The sequence below is a fragment of the Rhinoraja longicauda genome, chromosome 26 (genome assembly GCF_053455715.1).
Source record: "Rhinoraja longicauda isolate Sanriku21f chromosome 26, sRhiLon1.1, whole genome shotgun sequence".
Lineage (NCBI taxonomy): Eukaryota > Metazoa > Chordata > Chondrichthyes > Rajiformes > Arhynchobatidae > Rhinoraja > Rhinoraja longicauda.
Window position 1 is genome coordinate 3,206,644 of NC_135978.1, and position 19,116 is coordinate 3,225,759.

Below are 19,116 nucleotides of genomic sequence, written 5' to 3' on the forward strand. Positions count from 1 at the left end.
TGTTGCTAGGTTAAGGTGTATCTGAGTTGTTCATATTTTGTGCAGGTACTTAACTATCTTACGGAACTGGAAACGTTTAACAGAATATCATTCTGTATCAATTATAAAACGTCGCAACCATGGCCTTCATTTACATTTTAATTTTTTTGCAATTGCATAGCAAACTTGTTAATAAGCATGCAAATACCAAATGTGTAGGAAAGAACTGCAGATGCTGGTTTAAACCGAAGATAGACACAAAACTCCAAGTTCCCTTGCACTAGAATTCAAAAATATCTTTGAAAACAGCCCCTTAAAAAAAACCCACTGACCTCTTGCTTTAAAGAAATATTAAAATCAAAGCAGAAAGACAAGATCAAGTCACCTTGCCCATTTTTCCTGAGGCTAGTTTGGTCTTCTCGTGCCATTTCTGCAGCGTGCTGTTCCGATAGGTTTTGAAGTCAGCAAAGCGTTTGGCCATGAACTCTGGGTATTCATCCATTTCCAGCTTCCTTTTCAGTGGTCGTTTCCTCTCTTGGATTCTCTCCCTTTCATCATCGCTGGGAATTTCATCACTGCAATCAAAGGAGCATTTAGGTTTTAGGTTTATTATTGTTACGTGTACCGAGATACAATATACCTAGTCGAAGGCTCTGTAGTACCTGTTTCGGGACCAAGGATCGTAGTACCTGGATCGGGAACCGCTCCAGTAGACCAAGCGTGCGGGCGGACAGGACTTTGGAAACGGCGCCAAAACATGCCGGTGCCCGCGTGTGTAAATTAGCAATAAGAATTTCACTGTGCAGTTGTACATATGTAGAATAAAGTACCATTGAACCACTGATTGAACCATTGTACAGTGAAGAGCTTTGTTTTGCATGCTTTCCAAACAGATCATATAATACGAAACATAAATACAATCAAGTCAAACTCAGTACTTTATCGGGAGGCACGGTGGCGCAGAGACCCGGGTTCAAACCTGACTACTGGTGCTGTCTGTACGGAGTTTGTATGTTCTCCCCGTGACCTGCGTGGATTTTCCTCAGGTGGACCGGTTCCCACCCACAGTCCAAAGACGTGCAGGTTTGTATATCAATTGGCTCTGGTAAATTGTCCCTAGTGTGCAGGATGGTACTGTGTACACAGGATCACTGGTCGGCATGGACTCAGTGGGCCGAAGGGCCTGTTTCCATCTTTAAACTAAACTAAACTAGTAGAGCAAAGGGGAAGATACAGAGGGTGGAATGTAGTTCTCAGCATTGTAGTGCACCGGTTCCCGAGACAAAGTCCAATGTCCGCAGTGGGGTAGAGGTGAATCGGACAGTACCCTAGTTTATGGAAGGACTGTTCTGAAGCCTGATAACAGAGGGGAAGAAGCTGTTCCAGAGTCCGGTGGTGCGCGCTTTTAAGCCGGACTGTCACTTTCTTCACTAGTGCACATTTCCCGCCATCCCACAGGCAACTTAATATACAAGGTGCATCAGGATAAAATGATGCCTCCCTCTATTTCATCTATCCTGGGAACCTCATCACTGGAAGCAAAGGAACATTTATGTTTAGGTTTATTATTGTCACATGTACCGATTGGCATGGGGTAGAGAGATACAGGCCTAGTCAAATGAGATTAGTGTAGGCGGGCAGAGGGAACAGCATGGAGATAGTGGGCCAAAGGGCCTGTGCGTGTGCTGTACAACTCTACGAGTATTTCCTTGGGAAAAATCAGCAACTTTGGTCACTGTCAGATGCTAACTGTTTAAAGGACAGAAAGCGGAAATAATTAGAACATCAACTAATATTTATACAAGAGCAAAAGTTCAATATGAAAAGAGACAGCTGTGAATTACTGGGAAGATGTACTACACATGGAGGAGAACACTTAAGAACAACTGAAGACTTGGCATCCACAAAACTCTTCCTAAGTGTCGTATAAATCTTTTGAGCTTGAAATCACTAGCATTCATTTTGACAGCCAAATAAAGGCAGGAAATTCATGTCCGCTGGGAGTGTACTTGGACTGCCGATGCAATCTCATCGGCTGTGACTCCCAATAGCTTCACAAACACCTGCTCAACATCCACTGCAATTAAGGCTGAATATGGTGTTGGCAGCACTTTGGAGGTGACTGAAATATCCCATTATCATCTCGCTTACATTTCGCCGCCGTGCTTACACAAAAGTGAAACGGGGCATCCATTCACTCCAGGAATGAGCGGGTTAGCACATGATGAGCCCTTGATAGCACTGGGCCTGTACTCGCTGGAGTTGAGAAGGTTAAGGTGGGACCTCATTGAAACTTACAGAATAATGAAAGGCATAGATATAGAGTGGATGTGGAAAGGCTGTTTCCACTGATGGGAGAGTTTAGGACCAGCGGTCAGAGCCTCAGAAATAATGGGCGCTCTTTTAGAAAGGAGGTGAGGAGGAACTTCTTTAGTCAGAGAGTGGAGTCAGACGTTAATCTGTGGAACTCATTGCCACAGAGGGCTGTGGAGGCCAAGTCAATGGATATTTGTACGACAGAGATACACAAATTCTTGATTAGAATGGGTGTCAAGGTTTATGGGGAGAAGGCAGGAAAATGGGATTAGGAAGCTGAGATCAGGCATGATTGAATGGCGGCGTAGACTCAATGGGCCGAATGGCCTAATTCTACTCCGATAACTTGTGAACTCACCTATCCGGCTCTGGCTCCCTGCCGCTGACAATATGTTGCGTGTCTGGATGCCGGAAAAGCAGCCCATCCTGCAGCTCAACCAGTGACCTCAGGAGTGCCTTCAATGCCTTGCAGCCTGAGGAGAGAAGCAAACACAAAGCTTACATGTTTAGTTTAGTTTATTGTCACGTGTACCGAGGTACAGTGAAAAGCTTTTGTTGCCTGCTATCCAGTCAGCAGAAAGACAATACATGATTGCAATCGAGCAATTTACAGTGCATAGATACGATACGATAGAACGTTATTCATCCCCGGAGGGAAACTGGTCTGTCAACATGATACATGATAAGGAAATAACCTTTAGTGCAAGGTAAAGCCAGCCAAGTCCGACCATGGATAGTCCGAGGGTTACCAACGAGGTAGAAAGTAGTTCGGGACTGCTCTCTGGTTGTGATAGGATGCCTCAGTTGCCTGATAACAGGTGGGAAGAAACTGTCCCTAAATCTGGAGGTGTGCGTTTGCACACTTTTATACCTTTTGCCTGATGGGAGAGGGGAGAAGAGGGAGTGGCCAGGGTGAGACTGGTCCTTGATTATGCTGCTGGCCTTGCCGAGGCAGCGTGAGGTGTAGATGGAGTCAATGGAAGGGAGGTTGGTTTGTGCGATGGTCTGGGCTGCATCCACAATTCGCTGCACATTTGACTCCACCTGTATTAATTTAACATTTCACTCACTTCAGAGATAAACCTTTCTATCTGAGGGGGAAAATATGGAATTAGTATGCAATTAAGATCCAAGCTTGTGAATATATTCTTTGCTGGAAAAAGCTTGATCCAAGATCATCCTCGCCAGTCTGAAATGGAAATCAGCCTTAAAACTAGTCACATAACAATAAACTGATGTGAATAAGGTCTTCCAAATATGCAATAAAGATCATCTATGATAGGTGCTGCATTGTAGGCACAGATTAAACACAAAAACTGTACAAACATGAGTAGCTAAAGGTCAAGGCTATCCCAGAATGTAATGAAAATTTATTGTTCAGATTATTTTCCATATAAACATACCCCACAATTATATCATTTAAGCTAGTGTAAGAAAATAATTGCAGATGCTGGTACAAATCGAAGGTATTTATTCACAAAATGCTGGAGTAACTCAGCGGGTCAGGCAGCATCTCAGGAGAGAAGGAATGGGTGACGTTTCGGGTCGAGACCCTTCTTCAGACTGATTGCTACATTGATTCAAAACAGAGGTAGTTTGCATTTCAGAAAGAGAAGGTAGTGATTTTATACTTTGGAGATACAGCGTGGAAATAGGCCCTTCAGCCCACTGAGTCCGCGCCGACCAGCGATCACCTCGTACACTAGCATTATCCTTAACACATGGGGCAATTTACAGTTTACAGAAGACAATTAACCTGCAGATCTGTACGTCTTTGGAGTGTGGGAAGAAACCGGAGCATCCAGAGAAAACCCACATGGGGGAACGTACAAACTCCGTACAGACAGCACATGTGGTCAGAATCTAACCCAGGTCTCTGGTGCTGTAAAGCAGCAACTCTGTGCCACCAATGATTTTGAAAGAACAGGGGTATGAGAAGAAGGACAAAGACTGAATAAGCAAGAAAGGAATTGAGTGAAATTTACAGATATGCAATAATTAAAACAAAAATCAGTTCAGAGTAACGGCTGGTGTTTCTGAACTGGCAACCATTGATCAAGGCACAAGTTTACATCCTGTTTAACCAATTTAAGTTGGAATTAAAAGGAGCCACAAAAAACCTGCAGGTGCTCGAATCCTGAGCAAAACACAAAGTGCTGGACGAACTCAGCGGGTCAGGCAGCATCTGTGGAGGGAATGGATAGACGTCGTTTCAGGTCCTGATTCCTTCTTCAGACTTTAAAGTTAAAAAATGTAAGTCTGAAGAAGGATCCAGACCTGAAACCTCGTCCGTCCATTCCCTCCACAGATGCTGCCTGACCTGCTTTAAAAAATGTAAAGACGATAGAATTGTCATAGAACTCCATCTGTTTCAATAATGTCCTGCAGTGAAAGAAATCGTCCAAGAGAGTGTTTCTTTGTCATAACAACTGGATATGAACTGGATATGAACCTGGACAAGTACATTAAAGACAATAGGTGCAGGAGGAGGCCATTCGGCCCTTCGAGCCAGCACCGCCATTCAATGTGATCATAGCTGATCAATCTCAATCAGTACCCCGTTCCTGCCTTCTCCCCATACCCCCTGACTCCGCTATCCTTAAGAGCTCTATCTAGCTCTCTCTTGAATGCATTCAGAGAATTTGCCTCCACTGCCTTCTGAGGCAGAGAATTCCACAGATTCACAACTCTCTGACTGAAAAAGTTACTCTGTGACTGAAAAAGTCCTTCTTACTGGCTGCAGCTTTCCAGGCACATTAGATGCAACAACGCAAAAAATATACAATGAAATTTAGCGGATGTTCCAGGTAAACGAGACCACGATATTGCAAAAATCAAAGTATGAAGAGCAAACACAGTAGCACAATGTCCGCATTGATTTAGTCGGGTTGTGGCCAGATTTGTGTAGGTAATGGTTCCCACCTGCTTTACAAAACCTATTATACTGGTCACACGTCTGTTTAGAGATACATCATGGAAACAGGCCCTTCAGCCCACTGAGTCCACACCGACCACTGATCACATGTTGACACTGGTTCCATGCTATCCCATTTTCTCATCCACTTCCTACAATAGTGGCAATTTACCCAGACCAATTCACCTGAAAACCCGCACGTCTTTGGGAAACCAGAGCACCCGGAGGAAACCCACACGGTCACAGGGAGAACGTACAAACTCCACACAGACAGCATCCCAGGTCAAGATCGGAACCAGGTCTCTGGCAGGGGAGCAGCACTACCAGCTGCAGAAACAAAGAATTGCAGATGCTAGTTAATGCACAAAAAGACACAAAATGCTGGAGTAATTCAGCAGGTCAGGCAGCATCGCTGGAGAACATGGATAGGCGACGTTTCGGGTCAAGACCCTTCTTCAGACCTGCTGGCTTCTTCAGACCTGCTGGCTTCTTCAGCTCTACTAGCTGTGCCACTCTCTGCCCTGATTTCTGCTGCCACTTTTACAATTAAACCTATGGGAAGACGACATTTGCACAAATCGTGCTGTATCTGCACATGAAATTATTTGGTGTACTTGCTAACACAACAAATATGTTTATTCACAAAATGCTGGAGTAACTCAGCAGGTCAGGCAGTGTCGTGGTTACCGGTGTTCAAAATGAAGCAGATGACACGGAGAATTCTTCAAGAAGTTAAAAGCAGCATCTCGGGAGAGAAGGAATGGGTGACGTTTCGGGTCGAGACCCTTCTTCAGACTGAAGAAGGGTCTCGACCCGAAACGTCACCCATTCCTTCTCTCCCGAGATGCTGCCTGACCTGCTGAGTTACTCCAACATTTTGTGAATAAATCGATTTGTACCAGCATCTGCAGTTATTTTCTTATACAACAAATATGTTGTTAATAAAGGTAGACACAAAATGCTGGTGTAACTCAGCGGGTCATGCAGCATCTCTGGAGAAAAGGAATGAGAGACATTTCGGGTGGTAACCCTCCTACAGACAGATATGTTTTGTGTTTCACTCAGCATCCGAAGTGTCAAGTACTTGCCACATTATTTTTTTTCCGTGGAACCAGTGAAGTAATACTTTTGACAGCAGGGGGACTGATGCACATCTTTGGTGCCCTTTTCAATGGAGCAGATTCTTTACGACTCAAACGGTTTGATGATCAGTCAACCTTAAAACGAACAGAAATTAGAACGTGCTCTCTCCCTTTCGTTTTCTGTGTGCTTAGTTCAGTTTAGATTTGAGATACAGTGCGGAAACAGGCCGTTTGGCCCACCGACCGGCGATCCCCGCACACGAACACTATCCTACACACATTAGGAGACAATTTCCACTTATACCTGGCCAATTAACCTACAAACCTGCACGTCTTTGGAGTGTGGGAGGAAACCGACCGAAGATCTCGGAGAAAACCCATGCAGGTCACGGGGAGAACGTACAAACTCCGTACAGACAGCGCCCGTAGTCGGGATCGAACCCGGGTCTCCGGCGCTGCCAACGCTGTAAGGCCGCTGCGCCACCGAGCCGCCGTGTTAATTAACGTAAGCGAACCATCCACGGAAGCAACAAGCCCCAATGTATTTCACGGCTTACAAGAGGGAAGCAAGTTCAAGGAGAGAAGACAGATTGCGGAAATAAAGAGCAGAACACAAGGAATGGCAACATACCTATTTTATTGATGATTTCTTGCATTCCAGTTTCACACAGAAATTGATTGCCACTTACTGCACTCTAAATCTGCCTGCCTTGGGCAACCCAGACACCCTGTGTCACTGCATGATCTGTTTCTTAAGTTTACCAAATGTCAACTTAGGTATTCTGAAAAATTTGCTATTTTACTGGTTGTTAATGTATTTCAAAAATTTCCATATTTATTTACTCCCGTGCCAAATTGAGTTATGTTTACGTTCTTTTTGGGAGGGGGTGGAATCGAGGGACATATCCCTGAGAAGCGACAAGTTTACAAGGCAACCACAGCAGATTTTAATTTTTGGAGAGCTGAACTACAAACATACGGCAGATTGAGAACGCATAGCGGACAAACATTCAAAATATGGCTAATCATTCCCGAGCATTTCGCGGGCTGGAGAATTTATTTACTTTAAATGGAACTTAAAAATCTGGTGCTTCAGGCATTACTCAGTTCCTGACCAATAATTCGCGGTACGCTAACATAGAAAAATATTTAATTGAAGCTTACAGGGGAGAAAGAAAAGCTATAAGGCGCTGCCGGGGGTGGTGGTCGAGGGAGATATGATAGTGGCGTTTAAGAAGGTGTTGGATAGGCGCGTGGATGGGCAGTAAATGGAGGGATATGGATTACGTGCTGACAGATAAGATTTAGTCTTGGCATCATGTTCAGTATAGACATTGTGGGCCGAAGGGCCTGTTCCTGTGCTGTACTATTCTTTGTAAAAATAGCATATGTGTACAAATTTAATGCATGCAAGACAAATACCTTATTTATACAGTGCGGCAATTGTTAATTTTCTTTCAATTGAGGTCAACGTTATCTGACACCTTTGATTAACTAGTCAAGGTCATTTCTTGCAGCCTTTAAAATATGCCAAGATTTTCTCCTGTATACCCGCAAAAAAAAATTACACTTCTACGACCAAATGCAAGATAGAAAAATTGTACCATTTATCGACTGACAATAAATTTTGTAATTGAAAACAATTTTTTTGTAATTATATGTCATCATTAGCATTTCACAAAGAGTTAATGGAAGACAGCACAGTGGTTATGTCCTTGGAGGGGTAACCCAAAGGCCCGAACTAATGATCCAGATACACAATCTTAAATCTCACCACAGCGGCAAAATTATTTAAATTAATTTTAAATAAATAATTCTGGAATATAAAACCAGTATAGCAATGGGGACGACGAAACTACGTCAGTATTGGAATAATCGACCCGGTTCACTAATGTCTTTCAGTGAAATTATTTAAAGGCAATTCATGCCAGTTTTGCCTTGCATTCGACTCCAGACCAATGTGGTTTCATTTTACAATTGTTTGAAATGTCCTTGCAAGCCATTGCATTCCCAACAAGAAAGAATTCTCATCGCTAGCAACTGGAAACATTCCAACACTGGGGCAGTGTTCAACAGTATTCAACATAAAGATTCAAGATAGAGTTTTCGAGTCATACTAGACCAAGTGGACCCGTTGGGCCCAAACCTCTCCTGCATTGGTGCATCACCCTCTCCTCCCCCCCTCCCTTCTCCCCTCCCCCCCCCCTTCCCCTTCCCCCTCCCCCTTCCCCTTCCCTCCCGCTACCTCCCTTCCCCTCTCCCCACCATCTCCCTCAACCCCCCTTATCCTCCCTCCTCCCCTAATCCTTCCCTCCCCCCACCCCCCTCCTTCCCTCCCCCCCCTCCCCCCTCCCTAGGAGATAGATTTAAACTTTAAAATATAAATAACTTAAAAAATATAACACCGATTTCAATTAAACGTCTTCCACTAGCACCAATGGGACGACGGTGAGTAAGGTGGGCCTATAATTGTTGCGCTATCGTGTACCGTTTTGGCTGTAGTTCAGGAACAAACAAACAAATGAGAGTTTTAGTGTATAGAAATGCCACACAGAAACGGGCCCTTGGGTCTAACTCGCCACATTGACCAAGATGCCTCGTCGAAGCTAGTCCTATTTGCCCACGTTTGGTCCATATCCTTCTTAACCTTCCCTATCCACATACCTGTCCAAATGCTGTTGTAATAATCTGCCTTAACTACCACCTCTGGCAGCTTGTTCCAAATATCCACCATTTTCTGTGTGAAAAAATTAGCCCACAGCTTCCTATTAAATCCCGCCCCTCTCACCGTAAACCTCTGTTCTCTGGTTCTTGATTCCCCAACCCTGGTAAAAGACTGTGCATTCACCCTATCTATTCCATGATTTTATACATCTCTTCAGGTTCACCCCTTGACCTCGTGTGCTCCAAGGAATAAAGTCCTCGCCTGCCCAACGTCCCCCTATATCTCAGGCCCACGGGTCCTGGTGACATCCTCATGAGCCTGCATTCACTCCCAACATCAAGTCTGGTGGTACTTGGATTGGTACTTGGATGCACAGAGAAATCATTTGTCTCCATTCCCTCCCTTAGCCCCCCAATGCCAAGGGGTGGCAAGGCGACATCCTCACTCAAGTAACTGTTGCAGAAACATCACAGAAGCCAGTCCGAAAGCAACATCTCACGAAATTAATTAATCCAATGGTTATGAGCACATTGCCGGAAAATACAGTAGCACCTGAGGCTTGAAGTTCTTGGCGCAACTGAATTGTCCTTTCGCAATTTGCTTAAGAAAATAACTGCAGATGCTGGTACAAATCGAAGGTATTTATTCACAAAATGCTGGAGTAACTCAGCAGGTCAGGCAGCATCTCAGGAGAGAAGGAATGGGTGACGTTTTGGGTCGAGACCCTTCTTCAGACTGATGCGGAAGGAATGGGTGACGTTTCGGGTCGAGACCCTTCTTCAGATTGTAGAAGGGTCTCGACCCGAAACGTCACCCATTCCTTCTCTCCCGAGATGCTGCCTGACCTGCTGAGTTACTCCAGCATTTTGTGAATAAATACCTTCGCAATTTGCTTTGTTCATGCAACAGTACAGCACAGGAACAGGCCCGTCGGCCTACAATGTCCATGCCGAACATCATGCCAAGTTAAACCAATCTTCTCTGCCTATGATCCATATCGCTCCATTCCCTTCATATCCATGTACCTATCTGATAGTCTCTCAAAGGCCATTATCATTATCTGCCTCCACCACCACCCCTGGCAGTGTGTTCCAGCCACCCACCACTCTGTGTAAAAAACATCTCCTGTTCGCTATGAAAAAAGAGCCACAAAAATATCTACTGCCGCCACAGCCCTCTGTGGCAATGAGTTCCACAGATTAACTACCCTCTGACTAAAGAAGTTCCTCCTCACCTCCTTTCTAAAAGAGCACCCTTTAATTCTGAGACTGTGACCTCTGGTCCTCGACTCTCCCACCAGTGGAAACATCCTTTCCACATCCACTCTATCTGTGCCTTTCATTATTCTGTAAGTTTCAATGAGATCCTTACAGAATGAAAGGCATTGAAAGGCATATTCCTCTGTTGATTGGAAATATCAGCCTTCTTTGGGTGCCATCAGGTCAGAGTCCTGGAGTACCCTCCCTCAGCACTCCGCGAACAGCTTCATCACACGCAACGCAATGAACGAAGGAGGCAGCCCATCGCAAACACTTCAAGGGCAATTGGGAACGGGTAATTAATGCTGGCATTTCCAGTGATACCCAGGTCTCAGAAAATGAAACAGACAAAATGATTTGGGTTAGGGGTGGGGGGAGGAAAAAAAAGTACAAAATATTCGGGTGATGCCTTTCATATACCCTAGCCTTTTTTTGGATCAGTTTCAGATTCTTTCTAGTCCTGAAAATAATGAGTGTTACTTATTAAGCAGAGGAGGAATGACTTTCTAAAAAAAAAAAGTGCTTTGTCCACCATCACTCTTAGGATAGCAAGTCTATCGCTCAATATGACAGGAAACCCACATCTGTGACCCGAGAACAATGGTTTTCATTCAAATCCACAAGCCTGCTGTTTTCTCTAGTCGTCCCCTGCAATTAATCCCAAGAATACATTTGATTAAATCTTTTCAACCAAATCCTTTGCTTTGCTTTTGTTAGTTCATTTCTTGTCAACATCCATTAAAGTACGCCTTTAATTCTCCTACAATCTAAAAAACACCGATCCTGCCGTCTTCAACTTTAATCAACTGTACACCAGCATTTTTCATTTCATAATAATGTGCTGCTTGGAATTCAAAAGGCAGGCTCCACATCAATCATTCCTTGTGAATTTTTCCACTGCAATAAATATGCAAATGAGAAGCTAGTCATTCGTATTTCAGGCCAACTTGCTAGTGTTTTAAAAAGACACAAATTTATTAATTGCCAGTGGCCAGAGGAATCCTATTACTGTGGGCATTGATTACAAAGCTGCCTGAGTGATTATTGTGCAACTTGCAGACTACCCAGGCATGAGGAAAAATTATTAAACCAGTCGAAGATTATCAACACGGAATGACAATAAGCCCTGACATTAAGGTTCTGTAAAGTTCCTTAACAAAGAATAACATATGAACTGCTCTGCTGCTGAATTAGCATTATTCCATAATCTTAAAACCCACTAGTGCTACTTTTTCAGTTTATCCCGTAATACCCTACAGAATTATAATTCTGACAGAAAGAAGCTCTGATGAATTTAGACTGTTCAGTCTGACTGACAGAAGTGTTGGAAGTATTAATTCAGCCCAACCTTCCACATGTTTAATACCTTATCAAACTTAATTTGAATGCCAATATAGAGTCAGCAAAAATCCTTTATTAGCAGGTAATCAACCATTTAAATGAGCTGTTATAAGCAGTAAAGCTTACAAATACAGATACTACACATTATGTATGCGCAAGATATAGGCTTAGATTAATATTTGTAATGTATTTTGATCTGAAAAGAATAAAGGCAATTCATTTCCTTACTAGTGGGTCAATGTTGATGAAAATATATGTGCAGCAACTTTTAATTTGCTATAGACAATAGACAATAGGTGCAGGAGTAGGCCATTCAGCCCTTCGAGCCAGCACCGCCATTCAATGCGATCATGGCTGATCACTCTCAATCAGTACCCCGTTCCTGCCTTCTCCCCATACCCCCTCACTCCGCTATCCTTAAGAGCTCTATCCAGCTCTCTCTTGAAAGCATCCAACGAACTGGCCTCCACTGCCTTCTGAGGCAGAGAATTCCACACCTTCACCACTCTCTGACTGAAAAAGTTCTTCCTCATCTCCGTTCTACTTGTTCTATATTCTTTCTGTTATTTCTGATAGCAGTTCACAAAACCGGGTGGCGGCAGAAATGGCTGCCTCGCCAACAGTCTGTCTGTCCTTTGTGTTTTAATAGTATGTGTTAAATGTATGTTTTTAGTGTTTTTTTACAGCTTCTGCTGTCTCTGTTTGTTGTCGTTCACCTGACTGGGGTCAGTTGACAGGGCTCAACACGTGGAGGTCGACAATGTGAGGTCGACAGTATGGATACGCAGATGACTTGGCCCACCTGCACTCGGACAAGAGGTGGTCAAATGTTCAGGATGTGCTCTCGGCGGATATGGAACTTGTCACGGGCTACCTTAAGACCCGGAGACTAAAACTGAGTGTGGCAAAAACCACCACAACGGCCTTTCACCTGAACAACAAGGAAGCTCCACGCCAGCTAACCGTCACCCTCAATGGGTCACCCCTACCCTACAACCCATTTCCTACATACCTCGGGGTGAAACTAGATCGGCAGCTGACATACAAGCAACACCTTGAAGCTCTCCGTGCTAAAGTCTCGGCACGGAACAACCTCCTGCGTTGCTTGGCCGGATCGTCATGGGGCGCCAGGACATCTACTCTTCGAACCAGTGCTCTTGCACTCGTGTACAGCGCCGCTGAGTACGCCGCCCCAGCATGGTGCCGCAGCGCTCATACCGCAGCGATCATTGGTCGATGCGGACTTGGTGGGCCGAAGGGCCTGTTTCCATGCTGTATCTCTAAACAAAACTGAAGTCATATCCTTCACTTTAGCTTTAACTTTTTGTACCATCCAGAACTGCCAGTTTCCTATATAAGAATTATGGTGGGTATGAGAAACTGTCATCAAACCTTGAATTAATTTCGTCTAAATAGAAATCTTCAAACAGATCTGTAGATATACAAACACAGTCTAAAAATCAAACTTTTTTTTAAGGTGGTATTACCAATGTAAGCAATTTGTCAACTTTAAAGTCTGAGACGGTGGCAATGGCAAGAACAAAGACAGGAATGAAAGCTACAAAGGTTAAAAACAGATGTTAGTTAAATATATCATTAAAGTTATATAGGGCGCAGTGGTAGAGTTGTTGCCTTACAGTGCCAGAGACCCGGGTTCAATCCTGACTTTATACATTCTCCCCGTGACCTGTGTAGGTTTGCTCCGGGTGCTCCGGTTTCCTCCCACACTCCAAAGACGTACAGGTTTGTGGATTAATTGGCTTGGTATAATTGTAGATTGTCCCTAGTGTGTGTAGGATAGTGCTAGTGTGCGGGGGTCGCTGGTCTGCTGACTCGGTGGGCCGAAGGGCCTGTTTCCTCGCTGTATTTCTAAATTAAATTAAACTAAACTAAAGCTATATCTTTCAAAACCTGAAATATAAGATTTATAAGGTGCTTCTTCAGTGTGTAACAGGTCAAGGTGCAACAGAACAAAGGAGCATTCAATATAAGAGTCAGGAAGCCATGCTGCCACTTTGTAAAACTTTTGTTAGGTCGCATTTCGAGTTTCGTGTGCTGTCTGGTCGCCCCATTACAGGAAGGATGTGACGGCTTTGGAGAGGGTGCAGATGTGGTTTACCAGGATACCTCCTGTGTTAAAGGATATTATCGATAAGGAGAGGTTGGGCAGACTTGATTGTTTTCTCTGGAGTGTCACAGGCTGAGGAGAGACATAATAATGGTTTATAAAATTATGGTAGACGTTCAGAACTTTTTCCCAAGGTGGAAATGTCAAAGCCCAGCTTTGAGGATAGAGCGGAAATGTTTAAAGGAGAAGCATGGGGCAAGGATTTATTCACAAAATGCTGGAGTAACTCAGCAGGTCAGGCAGCATCTCGGAGAGAAGGAATGGGTGACGTTTCGGGTCGAGACCCTTCTTCAAACTGATGTCAGGGGGGCGGGACAAAGGAAGGATATAGGTGGAGACAGGAAGATAGAGGGAGATCTGGGAAGGAGGAGGGGAAGGGAGGAACAGAGGAACTATCTAAAGTTGGAGAAGTCGATGTTCATACCACTGGGCTGCAAACTGCCCAGGCGAAATATGAGGTGCTGTTCCTCCAATTTCGGCAGAAGGTGCTAGGCACCTGGAAGGTGCTGGTGAATTTGATGGGAATGGAGAGATATGGATCACATAAGCAGAAGGGATTAGTTTAACTTGCCATCATATTTGGCACAGACAACGTGGGCCAAAGGGCTGGTTCCTGTGCTGCATTGTTCCATGCCCCATGCTCTAAAACACATATAAACCATTATTAGGATTGTGCAGAGTCATCATCAATTTATGAAAGGAAAATCTGACGATGTGATAGAATAGGTAAGATCGACACAAAATGCTGGAGTAACTCAGCGGAACAGGAACTCTGGAGAGAAGGAATGGGTGACGTTTCAGGTCGAGACCCTTCTTCAGAAGGATCTCCTGAAGAAGGGTCTCAGGAGAAGGGTCTCGACACGAAACGTCACCCATTACCTCTCCCCAGATACGCTGCCCGTCCCACTGAATTACTCCAGCATTTTGACTCATCTTCAGTTTAAACCAGCATCTGCAGTTCCTTCCTCCATGATAGAATAGTCAAGATATGGGTGGCTGGACCTTCAAAATATTTTCAATAAGGAGCCATACACGAATTGGTCAACAAGGTTACCTCCTGCAGAAGTTAACAGTCCTAATGTTCACCAGTAAAATTCCCACATAATATAACACCAGAATTCTTTGAAACCTACTGCTATTTACTGATTCGGTGAAAATAGATGATACCTACATGGATAAGGTGAGCAAATTTATTAAGGCAAATATGTGTACATTTTCCAAAAAGAAATCAAAGTACTTGTACAGCCTGAAAAGACTCCAATTGAAAGATTACATCTCCAGATACAGAATGCAATGAGTCTTACAAGCCTTATTCAAGTCCTGAGAACTGCTTATCATTATACAAATATAAGTGGTGTTTGGGAGATATTTACAAAAATGATTGGGTTTAAAATTACAAAAGAAAAAAGCTAGGAATGATTTAATAGGAACCTGAGAGGCAATGTTCCCTTCCCACTTGGAGCATGGTGGGTATACGAAACGAGCTGCCAGAGGAGGTAGTTAAGGTAAGAACAATGACAACATTTAACATTTGCTCAGGTACATAGAAAGTAAATGCTTAGAGGTTTGTAAGTTAATTGGCTTGATATAAATGTAAAATTGTCCCAATTGCGTGTAGGATAGTGTTCTCGTGCGGGGATCGCTGGTCGGTGGGCCGAAGGGCCTGTTTCTGCGCCTTATCTGTAAATTAAACTAAACTCAGCAGGTCAGACAGCATCTCTGGAGAAAGGGAATGGGTGACATTTCGGGTCGAGAACCTTCTTCAGACATTCCTTCTCGAGTCTGAACCCAAAACATCACCTAGTCCTTTTTTCCAGAGATGCTATCTGACCTGCTGAGTTAATCCAGCATTTTGCAATTATCTTTGCTGGAATAAATAAATGGGTCAGGCAGCATCTGTGGAAGGAACGGATAGGTGACATTTTGGGATGGGAATCAGTACAATCTCTAACTTATTTGGTATGCAAGTCTCCTGAAAGTACACACCACATGTTAGTGGTTGTGCGAATTAACCTGGGCAATTAATAAGCATTGGATGTTTAAATCATGAAAGAGTTTGTAATTAAGAAAGAAAATATTCATACTGTGCCTTGTAGTTCCTCAAGAAATCCGAGTGCTTCACTAATATGGCACAAATGTACATAAGTAAAACGTCAATAAAACCCAACTAAAAGTGTGAGCAAATAATCTACTTTGATTAATTAGGTGAAAGTTGAACGTTGGGTTGGTCATTGGAGAAAACTTGTTAGACTTTCATAACCCTAAAGGTGTCTCATCGGGCAATTAGACAGAACCTTAAAACACAAAACATACAGCATTGAACAGTGCAGTGCAGGAACATGCCCTTCGGCCCATCATGGCAGTGCCGAACATGATACCGTTAAACTAATCCCCTCTGCCTCCACGGTGATCCTCATGCCTCCACACCCACTTGCCTTTCCAAAAGCCTTTTCAATCCCACCATAATATCTGCCTCTACCCCCCCCAACCCCTAAAAAATATGGAACGTTCAACAAATTTGCGTGCCATGTTTCCACAGGGGTCATGCTCATCTAATATTGGGTTTACAACTAAACTAATAATGGTCGCTCCAACGCAATGATGCAGAAATGCATCCTTGTCAGTGCACCTGGCTAGACTAATGCCATTAACCCAACAAAGTGTTTCCACAACTGAGCAACGCCGATGTTTGGATTTTGAAGAGTAATTTTCAATGTTTGATCCTCCGAAAGCTACATTAAAAATTAAATGTTTTACATTTTGGTCGACACGATCCAAGGAAGTAGACTTTGGTGTACAGCAACGAGTGTGGCAAAATGCCGTGCAGCTTGCCATTCAGGAAGGGCAGTAGTGCTTTATTCAGTCACTGAAAGGAAGCATGCAGGTACAGCAGGCAGTGAAGAAAACCAATGGAATGTTGGCCTTCATAACAAGAAGAGTTGAGTATAGGAGCAAAGAGGTCCTTCTGCAGTTGTACAGGGCCCTAGTGAGACTGTACCTGGAGTACTGTGTGCAGTTTTGGTCTCCAAATTTGAGGAAGGATATTCTTGCTATTGAGGGCGTGCAGCGTAGGTTCACTAGGTTAATTCCCGGAATGGCGGGACTGTCATATGTTGAAAGACTGGAGCGACTAGGCTTGTATACACTGGAATTTAGAAGGATGAGAGGACATCTTATCGAAATGTATAAGATTATTAAGGGGTTGGACACGTTAGAGGCAGGAAACATGTTCTCAATGTTGGGGGAGTCCAAAACAAGGGGCCACAGTTTAAGAATAAGGGGTAGGCCATTTAGAACTGAGATGAGGAAAAACCTTTTCAGTCAGAGAGTTGTGAATCTATGGAATTCTCTGCCTCAGAAGGCAGTGGAGGCCAATTCTCTGAATGCATTCAAGAGAGAGCTAGATAGAGCTCTTAAGGATAGCGGAGTCAGGGGGTATGGCGAGAAGGAAGGAATGGGGTACTGATTGAGAATGATCAGCCATGATCACACTGAATGGCGGTGCTGGCTCGAAGGGCCGAATGGCCTCCTCCTGCACCTATTGTCTATTGTCTATTTGTCACATAAGCAACTGCACAGTGAAATTCATTTTGCATAGAAAACATAGAAAATAGGTGCAGGAGGAGGCCATTTGGCCCTTCGAACCAGCACCTATTACACACGTGGGTGCCGCCACTATTGGCACCATTATGCAATGTCCGGCCTGGTGTACTGGAGCAGTTCCCTCAACCACGGTCCCTGTCATCTCCTCGCCCGGCCATCTCTGTCTCCCGGGGTCGCCTCCTGCAGCCGAGCTGAAGGCACCAGAGGCATTACCCCCGGTTCACCCTCCGACCGGCCCTTGTCCAAATGGAAAGAAAACTGAGTCAATGCAGTAGGCTGCTGATAGATTATCCCTACAATGCAAAGCTTTTGTATGTACAACGGGTCATATTGCCTTACGCCACAGCAGATGTAATACCTTACATTCTCTGAAGTGAAAGGTTAGATTTACAAGGAAATTTAACATCTCTTTTTAATTAGAATTGTTGAAAATCTTATCTGTTTATAATTGATAAAAACAAAGGATACAGGCAACATACATAAATAATGACCCTAACTTTATCCAGTCGCACGGCCTAATTAATTATTGTAGCTCCGAAGCAGATCTATTGGGTGACAAATGAACGGGAGGTTCCAAAGACGCAACCTCTGCAGGAATCTTTTATTTGAAACCAACCTCGGAATCCGTGTACCAACACGACTTTACAAGAGGAAACATATAGCTGCTTACCTATCTCATCAATTTTAAAATCAATTCCTCTTCCCCTTCATTATATACCCATTTTGGAGCATGCACGCTGTTATCATTTAGCTAAAAGGGATTAGGAAAGCAACTTAAACCATACCAGGCACAGTCACAATCATTATCTTCCTTCAAGCAAGTTGAATTTTACATTCTATGCCTTTTCCCACTTAATGACACTGATTCATGCTGGATTTAACATCCACAGCTACTCTGTGTTGTAGGACGATGGCCATGTTTCACGAGCCAGTTTAGACATCGCAAGCTATCAAGCTCTTGAGCTTTCGGAAGCACAAAACCAAGACCATTATTTATTGTATACGTAACTACAGTCAGCACCCGAGAACCTTGCCAATACTCACTCATCTTTCAAACAATAATGTGATTGTAAGGGGCAAAATTAAAACAAAAATCCTTTTTTCAAAACCTTCTCTATAATGACAAGGTATTGAAAGGGTGCTAAAGTGATAAGCAATGTTGTGCTAGTGCAAAATAAACATGATGTAATTCAGTGAGACGTAGTAGTATTTTAGGGTGTTTAAACAAAATATCTTTCAATTAAACCTTTTAAAGAGATTCCTATATGTATACATGATATTCCTGAATGTCTCTCTCTCTCTCCTTCTCCTCCTCCTCTTAAGTCCTTCTATTTTGGTTGTCCCACTAATCTTCGGTTCGACAATTCAATTAGTTTCCTCCAAAATAACAGTTGGTAGGTGTTGCACTTCCCACTGCCATTCCTTAACTTTAATCTGGATCCCCTACTGTTTAATCCAGACAAAAAGACGAACCTCCTTTAACATCACCGGCACAGCCCTATCCTGGTTCAAATCTTACCTCTCTGACAGGCACCAGTTCATCTCCATTAACAACTGTAAATCCCCCACCGCTCCCCTCCCCCAAGGTGTCCCCCAAGGCTCAGTCCTTGGCCCCCTCCTCTTCATCCTCTACCTGTTCCCCCTTGGTCAATTAATCCGCCGTCATGGTCTCAACTTCCATTGCTTCGCCGATGATATCCAGCTCCTCATCTCCACCAAGTCAATCTCCACCACCACACACTCTACACTGACAAACTGCATCACTGAAATAAAATCTTGGCTTCAATCAAATTTCCTCAAACTCAACTGCAACAAATCTGAAATCATCA

The 19,116-nt window shown here is 43.7% G+C and overlaps 1 protein-coding gene across 1 annotated transcript in view; it reads right to left on the reverse strand.

The window, feature by feature from the left end:
• The window catches only part of aatf (apoptosis antagonizing transcription factor), a 115,971-nt gene that overhangs the window by 59,730 nt on the left and 37,125 nt on the right, over window positions 1-19,116 (reverse strand). Inside the window, exons 5-6 of the mRNA XM_078421996.1 lie at window positions 2,654-2,768; window positions 365-554 (exon numbers count right to left, since the gene is read on the reverse strand). Of these exons, the coding sequence (XP_078278122.1) occupies window positions 365-554; window positions 2,654-2,768 (305 nt within the window). The remainder of the gene's footprint in view (window positions 1-364; window positions 555-2,653; window positions 2,769-19,116) is intronic.